The 12,238-nt window shown below is 42.9% G+C and overlaps 1 protein-coding gene across 2 annotated transcripts in view; it reads right to left on the minus strand.

Annotated features, from left to right (window-relative positions):
- The window catches only part of SGSM1 (small G protein signaling modulator 1), a 351,523-nt gene that overhangs the window by 145,741 nt on the left and 193,544 nt on the right, over window positions 1–12,238 (minus strand). For both annotated transcript variants that reach the window (XM_073629552.1, XM_073629541.1), the window contains exons 7-8: window positions 10,783–10,928; window positions 5,138–5,269 (exon numbers count right to left, since the gene is read on the minus strand). In XM_073629552.1, the coding sequence (XP_073485653.1) occupies window positions 5,138–5,269; window positions 10,783–10,928 (278 nt within the window). The remainder of the gene's footprint in view (window positions 1–5,137; window positions 5,270–10,782; window positions 10,929–12,238) is intronic.

Consider the following 12,238-nt stretch of genomic DNA (forward strand, 5'->3'; position numbering starts at 1 on the left):
GTGTTTTTAAATCAATTTGGGAGCCCCCACTCCTCTCCACACAAGCTGGCTAGGTAAGGCTTTTCTAGTGATAGGTTCAAGCTGATAACAGTTTAGTTATCAGAGCTGCCTTAGATTATTATGATTGAATTTTATGATCTACAAGATCAATATTTATTATGTTTAGATAATTGTCTATATATTAGTTTGAGCTCTGATTAACTTTGTTGTTCACCTTCAAATATATAGTGCCTGGGACCAGTTTTTTCGCAAGCAATGCAAAATAACTCAAAAATAAAGGGGAGGGTATCCTGTACTGTCCTCCAAGATATGGAATTTACAAGTAAATCATAATTCCTTTTATCTTATTTGTACAGTACAGGACGCAGGCTTAATATTCATAGACCCTGGGACTTCCCTAAGCGATGAATACGCTTTGGCAACAACTAGTCAAAACAGAGCGGTGCACACAGACCTAAAAGAACAAGGGTCAACAGTCCCAACTCACAGTACTTTTGCTAGAACAGTCAAGCCATGTCTTATGCACCTAACAATTGTGGATCTTAAAGTAGGAGGCCCCTTGTGGGGTCCTGGGGGTAGGACAAAAAGGGAGTCAATCTTTCTAATAAAAGCTGTAGCTTTTAGGTAGACTCTGATGGCTCTGACCACATCCAGACAGTGATGAGCAATCTCCTCTGGGTGCTTAGTAGCAGGGAGCAAAAAAGGAATGACTATGTCCTTGTTGAGGTGGAAGACTGACACCACCAGGAAGAAAGGAGGTTCTTGGGTGCAAGATGACTTGCCCTTGTGAAAAATGAGGGATGGCTCCTTATTAGAGAGCCACTAACTGACAAGATATCCACCAAGGTTGCCTTGCAGGAAAGATTATCCAATTGTAGGAAGGTCAGAATTTAAGGCATGGTGTAATCTCTGGGCTTGAAAGGCCAGTGTTAACAACAGGCAATGAATACTTTCCAGGTATGATAGTAAATTCTTCTGGCAGTGGCTTTCCTTGTTTTTAGTAGTGTGGGAATGGCATAATCATTCCCACATTACTAAATGTGGGACTTGAGGGAGCCTAGGTTTTGAATGACAGAGTCCCTCAAGACCTAGGCTTTAACAGCCATAACACTAAAGCAAATGAGAAGCAGAATGAAACAGAGGGTCATGGGACAGAAGGTCTGGTGTGTTTGGCATTGACCAGGATGGGATAAGAGAAGTTCAATTATGCCTGTGTACTTGGTTCTTCTGGGCCAGTTTGGGGCAATAAAGAAACACTGTTTTTTTCACTCTATTTTGCAGAGCAGTTAAGTCAGATTTTGTACTGCATTTGAGGTTTAAATTAGCCAGGGAATTATCAGAGCATCCAATGCCAGTGCTAGAGGATCTTTGGTCGTGTTAGGGTGAAGGGCCCATTCCCCTTGGTCTAGGTAGTGACAAGTGAGGTAATCAGCCCTGTGAACAGCAGAGATCGCTGGAGAGCATTTCTTTATCCATGAGTTGATCAAGCTTACTTCCCTCAAGGCTGCATGACTGCTGGCACCCCCTTGGTGACTAATATAGACGACAGCCATGGTATTGTCTGATTGCACCCTAATTAGGTGTTCCTGCAAAAGTTTTAGTGATGCAGAGCCATTTTTATTGTTCTGAGTTCCAGGATCTTCATAGGGAGATTGGTTTCTTTCAGTAACTATGTTTCCTGAATTGTGATAAAGTAGAATTTGTTGCGTGCTTCACCAAAGAAACATCCAGAGCTTACATGTGAGGCGTCTTTTACAGACAGCTTCAGCTATCCAGGTTTTTAGCCACAAGTTTCTGCGAATATATACAGAAATTGTAGCCCTTCTAGAGATGTGTGTCATAACTTGTTCTAGGGCATCAACACAAAAGAGCAAAGCGGAAGGTAATTCTTGTAAGTGCTCCTCCATAGCACTGTCCTGGAAGACAGAATCCTGTTGGTTGCTTATTGCCCTGGTCTAATTAGCAGCAGTTTGACCAACAGAATATGCAGCAATAGTTGGTGCAGAGCTGGACCTGCTACTAGACAGAATTGTTCAATAAAGGAACATCTTCAATGGGTACAGTGAGATGTTTAGGACTACTGGAACACTCCACTTCTTTGTGAACTCTTTTTCCACTGGATAGAGCTCGGAAATGATTCAGAGGGGTGAAAATATTTTTAAGACTGACCGAATCATCATAAATTCTCAATTCTAATTGTTCATGGATAGGGAATGTCATTTTAGACTTAATATGCTGCTTGTTTCCAAAGCAGCATGGAGGGACGGAGGCACGGATGAGAATCAACTGCGACAATGAAGAGGCTTTTGTGCATAACAGAAGTGAGCATACCAACATTGACAAGCATATTGTGTGAAGTCATAACATCAAGTGAATAGGAGCCTGGGGGTGAGAGATTTTCTTCTCCCTCCTCCAACACCTCCAGGTCCTCTTCATTTCCCTTAAAGGATAAGTTCACCTTTGGGAATATGTTACATGTTCCACCCATTTTTAGGGGGAAACATGTCACATGTTTCCACTGCTGCAGCTGCTCCCTGCTGCTCTCGCTCCCTGTGACAGGAGTACAGGGAGATGTTTCCCATACTAGCTGGTCACTTTTTCAAAACAGCGCAGCCGTGCGGGGCTCTGCCCACATGGGGGCATCATTCATTGACAGAGCTCTGTGTATGAATGAACTACAAGTCCTGACATTCTTTGACAGATAAGCAGCTTGTTGCATTCCTGAAACAGAGCTAGAGTCAGATGCAGACCTGGTATTAAAATAGGATACTGCGTTGTTGCTAGGAAAGCATTGTCACAGTGGGTGTATTGCAGGTTTTTAGGCAGAGTGAATGTTTGCCTTTTGCAACTGCTCCTATGTGCCTGATTTTCACCATTGCTATCAGTGAGGGTAATCCCCTTTGGGGTAATTATGGAGCAGAGTGCAAAAATGGCATAAGTATGCCCGTGAAAAAGTAAGCAGCAACCCAGGTTTTGACCATCCTGTAGCAATGTCCTCATGTAAAAAAGGCAGGAGGAAGAACTTTAGTACTTTATATAAGGCTCTAGGTGGAAGTGGCCTAAACTGTTAGTGTCGTAGAACACCTTAGTCATCCACCTGAGACCGCTGCTCTGAGCGTTAGAAGTTTAACACCAAGTTTGAAAATGTTAACACTGTATAAGGCTAGGTTCAAATCTATGCGGTTGCGATTGATGTGGTTTTCCAGCATTTTTTGCCGTGTGGAAAACATGTTTTTCTTTTCTTTCATTTTTTTCCTCTTTAACAAGCTGTGAATAGCCAGTTGTTAAGAATGGGCCACCACCGCGTCCTTAACAACCGATGTGTCAACAGCTGTCAGCAGAGTTCTACGCGGACAGCTGAATGTAAAACAAAAAAAGAAGGAATTGCCAGCAACAAAAAAAATAAGAAAAAAAAATGGCGTAGGGCCCACTACCAATCCATGGATTTAGAGGGGAACCCCCGAGCCAAGATTAAAAAAAAAAAAGGCATGGGGCCCCCTCCCCAAAATCTATACCAGGCCCTCGAAAGGGGGGGGCCCTGAACCATACCAGGGCACAAGGGTCTCTTCCTCACAACCGGTGGTTGTGGGGGGGCTGCGGGCAGGGGGATTATTGGAATCTGGAAGCCCTGGTGGTCGGTGGTTGTGGGGGGCAGCGAGCGGGGGGCTCGTCAGAATCTGAAACTCCCTTTAATAAGGAGGCTTCTGAATTCTGCCCCTCCCCCCCCCCCAATGTGAATGAGATGAAGTACATTGTACTCCTACTCATTTACCAGAAAAAAAGTGTTTATGACAAGTCCTTTTTTTTTTAAAAAAAAGAAAACAAAAAATTCCCCTGAGCTGACCCAAAAAGAGGAAATAAAAGGTCCGATCCTGTCTGACAAGTCTTAAATAACTAAGAGACGGGGCCACCTGGTGACATCACCAGATGGCCCCATTCCTTATTTAAGAATTGCCTGCGGGGGGGGCAGCATGGCTATCGCAGCCACGCCGTGTTGCTAGGACATGGCACGACCTTGATCTCTGTAAAGCGCTGCTGACACGGCTCTACAACCATGTGATCGGCTGTGTCCAATCACAGCCGGTCACATGTAAACGCGCAAGTTCCGTAAATTGCCTCACTCTGACAAAGTGTGTGACGAGGAGAGCCGATCAGCGGCATCTACTCGCAGGGGAGAACAGGGAAGGTAATCAGGGCACTGATCATCAGTGCCCTGATTACAGGAAAGCTGCAGCAATGCCACCAATCAGTGCCAATGAGTTTCACCAATCAGTGCCCATGAGTGCCACCAATCAGTGCTCATGAGTACCACAAATCAGTGGTCATGAGTACCACAAATCAGTGCCCACCAGTGACACAAATCAATGCCCATTACTGGTGCCAGTCAGTGTTGCCTTTTAGTGCCCATCAGTGCCTGCTCATCAGTGCTGCCCATCAATTCCCATCAGTGCCGCCTATCCGTGCTGCCTATCATTGTCCACCAGTGCCACCTATCAGTGCCCATCAGTGCCACCTATCAGTGCTCATCAGTGCAGCATAATAGTGCCACCTATCAGTGCCCATCAGTGCAGCATAATAGTGCCACCTCATCAGCGCACAGTGAGGGAAAAAAATTACTGATTTACAAAATTTACTGACAGAAACTAAGAAAAACTTTTTTTTCTGGTCTTTTTTTTTGTAAAAAATAAAAAACCCAGCAGTGAACCACCAAAAGAAAGCTATATAGGGGCAGACCTAGGGGGAATGTCCTCAAAAGCTTTGCCAGCGTCTAATCGCTTGCCTGTAATCTAGGGTCGATGAAAATCACAGCCTGTGTTTTGTACTGTACAATTTGGATACAATTGTACTTGTCAAAGAAGGATATGCTTCACTGAATTTATTTAAAACAACACCTGCCTCATCCTTTTTCTGTTTGTATCACTTTCGCTAACATTAGTAATTTGGCTGTTAGGTATCTAAATTAACACCTTATAACTAAATTAAATGCATATTCCCTTTTCCCCCATTATAGCAGATCATTTCAAATGTTCATTAAAGCATGTTACAGTCCCTACATAGCCCAAAATTCCTTTTACATCACTTTGAAAATGCACACCATAAATTTGATGTACTACAAATTACAGACTGTTCTGCTTACAGGCTGAACCATGACATTATTTTTGCCATAAAGTAGAGTTGTCCTAGAATTTTGATGTAATGATTCAACATAATCTCTTGCTGATAATGATGGCCTGTCATCCATACTTCCACTTGAATGCCTTTTCTGGATCTAGAATGAAGAATGAAAAAATATTAGCGCTTATAAAAGGGATTAAGATTATGTATGAGTGTATGAGTGAATATTAGACTTTTGGTTTACCTGTAAAATCCATTTCTTGGAATACATCACAGGACACAAGAGGACTTCATATTCATAACTACATGGGTTTTGTTGCCACCTCCAGGTGAATGGACACTGTCCAAAGTAAGGTAGAAAATCCCTGCCCAGGCATAACCGCCTCAGGTCTGTAGCAAGCAATGAGGACAGACAAGAGGCAAGGGATCTCTATGATGTTAGATACTCCAGGAAAAGGATTTTACAGGTAAACCAATATGACAAAAATCCTTTTTTTTTAATCACACATCACAGAATACAGAGGACTTCTTATTTAAGACTACTTGGGTTGTCCCAAAGCAGTGAACATAATAGGTGAGCGAACATGACATTGTGGCCGAAACACACCCAAAATAGAACAGGGTGAAAAAAACACTTACAAGACCTATTGCCCAAAACTGGGGTCTGCAGAGGTGTGAACATCTACCTGGTAGAACTTAGTAAAGATGTAAAAAGAAGGCCAGGTAGCAGCCTTACAAGCATGGATGTATAGCCCAGGAAGCAATGATAATTCTGGTGGAATGGGTCTTGACCAGGAAAGAGGGAACCTTGCTCTTAATAGCATAGGCCTGAAAAACAAGCTGACATATCTACTTGCAGGAAAACACAGCCATCTCCAAGACCATGCAAGCAGAGGTAATGGCTACAAATAAACAACCATGCAAGTCTGCAAAACAGACAACGAAGGTCCTATGGAGACAAGGGGAGGCTGCACTGATGGAACAATCTGTACAGGAGGTGCGATAGGTTTCAGAAACAGAATGGCCAGGGCTGAGATTAGCCCCTTGATGGTGCTTAAAGTCAAAGCTCATCTCTCCACCAGACTGGAGAAAAGACAAAATGTACTCCATAGCATACAATCAGAGATGAAACTTACTTACTTAACTACTCTGATGCGCCCTTGTAAGCAGGGGGGACTAGCCTTCTCGGATCTATATAGATATTATTTAGCTACTCAGCTGGTTACGGCCGCATGGTGGCTGAATCCTGATATATATAACTCCTCTACTAGATTGGAAGCAGCAGTAATAGGCTCTGTGGATGCCCTGAAGGCTCTTTTATTTAGGGGCCGTAGGGTACCATATCAGCTGACCCCTTCAATGCTTATTACTATTCGAGCTTGGGAGGCTGGTCTTAGATGTGAGCAATATCCTAAGGGTGCTTTTTCTCCAAATGCTCCTTTATGGTTTAATCCTACTCTTCCTCAATTTTTTAACGCACCAGAGCCTATTGCATGGACCAAGTATAATATTAAATTACGTTCTCAAGTGATTATTGATCAGAAACTATCTACCTTCTCTATACTTACTTCGACTTTTAATGTCCCAAGTTCCCACTTTAGATATTTCCAGCTTCTTCATACCTTTAATGCACAGTTTCCACAGGATAGTTTAACGATTAGACAATCCACTTTAGGATTAGTACTTAGGTCTGAGTGTCTGGATAAGCCCAACCCCAGATTGTATTCTCATCTTATATTAATTTCTATTCTGCCATTAGATGCTCTTAGAGCTAGGTGGGTACGAGATATACCAGATTTAGATATGGAGGATTGGAGGGGTGTGTGGGATTTCCCTTTGCGATCTTTGATATCCATAAGAGATCGTATGATACAATATAAATTGGTACATAGAGCATATATTACGACACATAGACTTAAAAAGATAAATCCTGTGTGTTCTTCTGAGTGTTGGCGATGTGGCACAAATCAGGAGGATTTTACGCATATTTTCTGGACTTGACAATATATAGTTATCTTTTGGGTGGAAGTGGTGGATTTATTGAACTCAATCACTTCTGTTCACATACCGGTTTCAATGTCTGTTTGTCTACTGGGCCTGGTAGAGACTATTTTTCCCACAGTGTCCGAGCGAATGTTCGCCAATATAACATTATTTTACGCAAGAAAAGCTATTGCGCTGCATTGGAAGAAACCTTGTTCCCCTACGCTCTCATATTGGAAACAACTGGTAAATAATAATCTTACATTGTATAGAGATACTTACATGAATAGGGGCTGTCCAAGTAAATATGATAAAGTGTGGGCAAAGTGGCTGGACAAACCATATACAGCATTGAATGCCCATGGGGGCATTGTTTATAATAGATACGCTCCTATATGAGAAATGTCGGGGGTCATTGGGGAAAGTAGGAACTAATCTTTACTTTAAAAATAGTTTGCTCCTTTTTTTTTCTCTTTTTTGTGGATTAATAATTGATATACTGGATTTTGAAATTGTATTAATATACTTTTGGTCCAATGTGTATGATGTCTTGTTGTGTTTTGTTTTTCTGTTATGAAATTTAACATAAAGAAAAAAAAGAGATGAAACTTACGAGCCTCACACCAGGCGAAAAAGACCTTCCCTGTATGATGCTACACCTTTCTGGAGGTCAACTACCTTGCAATAAGGAGGGTAGAGATGACAGAGGCAGAAACTCCCCTATCCCTCAGGGCTTGGGCTTCAACAGCCAAGCCGTCGAAGCCAGCAACCATAAAGAAGGAAGGATGGAAGAATGGACCCAGCAACAGCAGATCTGCATCTTCTGGAAGAGCCAAAGACTTGTACATCAAGGTATTCACTATGTCACCATACCATGTTCTTCTTGACCAAGCAGATGCTATAAGATCCAATGCAATGCCCTTCATCTTTATCCTGAACAACAGGCAAGGAAGAAGATAAAGTGGAGGGAAGGCATAATTCAGAGGAAACTGATCCCAATAGTTACCAGGGCATCTACTGTAAACGCCTGAGGATCCTTTATTTGAGAAACAAACCTGTCCAGTTTGTTAATGAATCTGGATGCCAACAGATCCACATCTGGCTTCCCCCACTGCAGACAAATCTCAGAAAACACCTTTGGGTGAAGGGCCTTGCCTCCTGTGGTCAGCTGCCGACTGAGAAAGTCCATCTGCCTATTTTCCACTTCAGGGATGCGCCAGGAGCAGAGGGCCAGAACGTGAAGTTCTGCCCACTACAAGATCAGGTTTTGCTTCTTCCTCATCAGCACTATATCTTATCCCTCACCAATTGTAGATATATGCTACAACCATGGCTTTGTTCGACTGTACCCTGATAGATAGACCCCAAAGGCAGACAGATGAGATTAGGAGAGCCAGCCAAATCACATGAAATACCAGGATGTTGAATGACAATATCTGCTCCTCTGATGATCACGTTCCCTGGACCAAGAGGCTCTTTAGAACACCTCCCAAACCAAACAGGCTGGTGTCCATCATCAAGACCTTCCCTTTTTAACGGAGGGAAGGATTTCCAGGTATCCAACAGCTGTCTGTTTAATGACCATTCTAGAATCCATCTGGTGTTGGGTCAGATGCATTGGCAGATCCAAGGACTGATGACATTTGTCCCACACTGACAGGATACTGAGCTAAAGAGCTCTGGAGTGAAAGTGGGAATAAGGGACTGAATCAAAGGCAACTACCATCTTCCCCAGTACCCTAATGCAAGCTTGAATCAAGGGACTGCACCTGAGATTGAAGAGACAGGCATTTCTCCTGCAGGAGCAGTACGTTTGCCTGAGCTCTATTAAGTACTAATCCTAAGTACTCCAGGCTTTGGGTCAGAACCAAGGCTGCCTTCTGAAGGTTTAATACTATCAAAATCTTTCCAGGACATGTATCATCTCTGTTGGACATTCAATGCCAGCTACTGAACGGATTGCTCCCTTAGAAGCAGGTCTTCCAGGTACTCCATAATTTGAATACCCTTAACAACCCCAGAACCAATGCCAACAGCTTGGTAAAAACCCTGGGGTCTGTGGACAGGCCAAAAGGCAATGTCACAAACTGACAATGATGCAGTGATACTGCAGTTCTAATTGCAGAAACCACTGGTGAGGCGAAAAATCTGTATGTGTAGGTAGGCACCCTGGAAATCCACTGAAGCCAGGAAGTCCCAGAGGAAGTTAAGCAATCACCGATCAGGTGGATTCCATTATGAATTTTTGAGCCCAAAGGGCCTTCGGGGACATGACCCCCCCCTAAGGATCACTGACCTGAACCTGTAAAGCACCCTGACAGCGAGGTCAGAGCACTGCCTGCAGGATCCAGCGCCAAACTGCAACATTATAGTCCTCCCTGATTCTTGCACGCAGGGCTCTGCCCATTTTGACTGATACAGATTAGGTACTCCTCTACCCCAATCAGTGGTGTTAAAAATAGGCTATTATTGTGGAAACTAAGCCTCTGAAAGAGACAGATCTCTAAGTACATCTATTACCGGAAAATGCTAGCTAAAAACTGACTCTTAGCTGGTCGAGGTTATGCCTGGGTGGAGATTTCCTGCTTATTTTTGTCCAGTGTTGCTTCCCTTTAAGGTGGCAGCATAACCCAAGTAGTCATGAATAGAAAGTCCTCTGTGATGTACAATAAATGCTATTTACAGATCAGCAAGTCAGTCATGTTTCTGGAAATTTCACAATGTACCATACATGCATGTGAACTGCATCTGAACCAAACAAAACACATTAAAAATGCTTTCAGACCTATTCAGGAGTGTTAACACCAAAAGTGTTTTCTGCCTCTTTCATCACACTTAATGCTTTATATCTTGAAACTGAAAGTCAGTGGCAGGCAAAACTAAAGCCGGCCCTATATGGATGGACAAGTTCAGCAGGGACCAGCCGAATTTCAATCCATGTATGAAAATTGTGGTTGTATAGAAGTGATCTACCGATCAGCTTCAGTACAACCGCCCTGTCGTATTTTCCCTGCTCAGTCAGCATTGTAGGTAGCTTGCAGAGTCCTCACTTAAAGTATCATTTTTCCTTGCAAATTTTCTATCCAACTGCTATTTCTACAAAAAAAAAAATACCTTCTGCTGTTCTCTTTTATTCCAGGTTATGTGTGCCAAAGGATATCAGCAGTCATAGGAGATGGAGTATAAGGGCTGCCTGCATATCAGTATGTAATGATATTTGGGTAACGTAGCCCTCTAAGAAGCCAGCACTGAATGTGCATGTGAAAAGTGCTAATGCACTTTATGCAGGAGCAATGATATGAAGATACTTTCTATACAGATAAAGAAGGCATGGTAGTATAAGTAAACAGCTATAGATGCAAATATTCAAAAAGGGTTTACACCTAATTTATTTGTTTATACGACATTAGGAAATCATCAAGAGGTTTGTATCATCCTGTACCTGGTTCTGCAGTGGTTGCAGCCATTAACAGTACTAGGAACACGAAGAAATAAGAAGTTGGTACTGTATGTGACTTAACCTGCCACCAATTATAAAAATATAGTTAACATTAAATGGCCCTGGGGCAGATCATGCAGAAAAGCTGCATATGCTAAGGCTAGAATATTAGTGGTCTCATCATGTTTAGAATGCAGTCATTTTCCACAATGACATTACAGTATGTCACAGCTAGGCTCACTCACACACAAGGCAGGCCTCTTTGTGGGAGAGTCTTGACGACAGTGGGAACCGTGGATACGATGCCTCTGTACAAGTTCATCTGCTGATGGGTCGGTCCAGAAATGGTCTGCGGTCTTCATTTTTGTGTACTCAAGGGCACAGGGACCAACTGTAGGGTATTCAAGAGACTTGTAAATGATTCAAATAGACAGCTTCACACATTAAACCAATAAAAAAAAAAATAAAAAAACACATACACCCTGGAATTGATAAAGATTGGCGCAGACAGATTTTACGAAAGTGCGTCGCATGTGTTCTAAAAGTGTGCCAAATTCATGCACCTCTCTAGAACTTGTACTTGAATTTGGCACATGCTGTGCTACTTTTTAGAATGCATGTGGGTCACTTTTGCAAAACCTATCTGAGCCACTTTCTCTCTCTGTATGCCAAAAGAGATTTGATCTTAATTGGCGTCACTTTTGCAAGATAATAACTGTCAATATTTTATTTTCAATGTAGCGCCACCCCCGAAGGAGTATGTTTGGTACTATATGCTGCCTCTTGACCCCAAGAACAGTCTCAGCTCCTCTGATACACCTAGCAAGCACCCTTAGTATGAATACAGCAGTAAATGGACACAAACTGTAGTAAACCAGAAAGTATGTTTATTAAAAGGCTTTTTGTCTTCAAACAGTATTAGTATAACCCAGTAACTGGAAACTCTGATAAGGAACAGTATATCACAAAATCATAAGCAAATGATAAATAGCACAAATCACCTAACCTGAAGGGCTTAAATGTGTGCTCAGGCATTAAGGGGGAACAGAGACAGCTTGTTAACGGCCAGCGTGACTTCCTAAGATCCTGAGCCCACAGGTGCTAAGGGTATATATGTTGTACAAAATTCAAACAATGTCAATTTGTATTTTTAAAATCAGGGTTTCCCCTTAACGAGTACCAGTGTTAACACTGGGTGAAAAAGAAATGTGAATGTCCTCGGTGCGAAGATGTCCGTTATCTTCAGCTAACTTAGGCCCAAACAGATCTCTATGCAAGGGGCTCAAGAATATTGAACAACTGGCGTAAGATGTCTCCTGTGGCAGGCTCTGACTAAGAGACAGGGTAAAGATGTCTTCATGCAGTATCTGTAGGGGTAATTTGCACAAGATGGGCTATCGCCTGTTCACCAATCCAGCGACACCAGGAACTGAATAGACACATGGGACAGGCTCTGTGGGAATGCCCGACTGGCAACCCGGCAGCAGGAAGGTACAGCGATGTCTGCAGATAGGCATTTGGAGATACCCTCAGGGTCCCCTCTGGCAAGATGTCCACAACCGTCCGACCATGACACTAAGGCAGGATCAGCACACCGACACCTGAAGCTGTAGCAGGATGGTCATACCAACACCTGGAGCTGTGGAAGTATGGTCATACCAACAGGTCGCAGCAGCCCCTCTCCTCACATCCGATCCCTCC

Source organism: Aquarana catesbeiana, linkage group LG01 (assembly GCF_042186555.1).
Source record: "Aquarana catesbeiana isolate 2022-GZ linkage group LG01, ASM4218655v1, whole genome shotgun sequence".
NCBI lineage: Eukaryota > Metazoa > Chordata > Amphibia > Anura > Ranidae > Aquarana > Aquarana catesbeiana.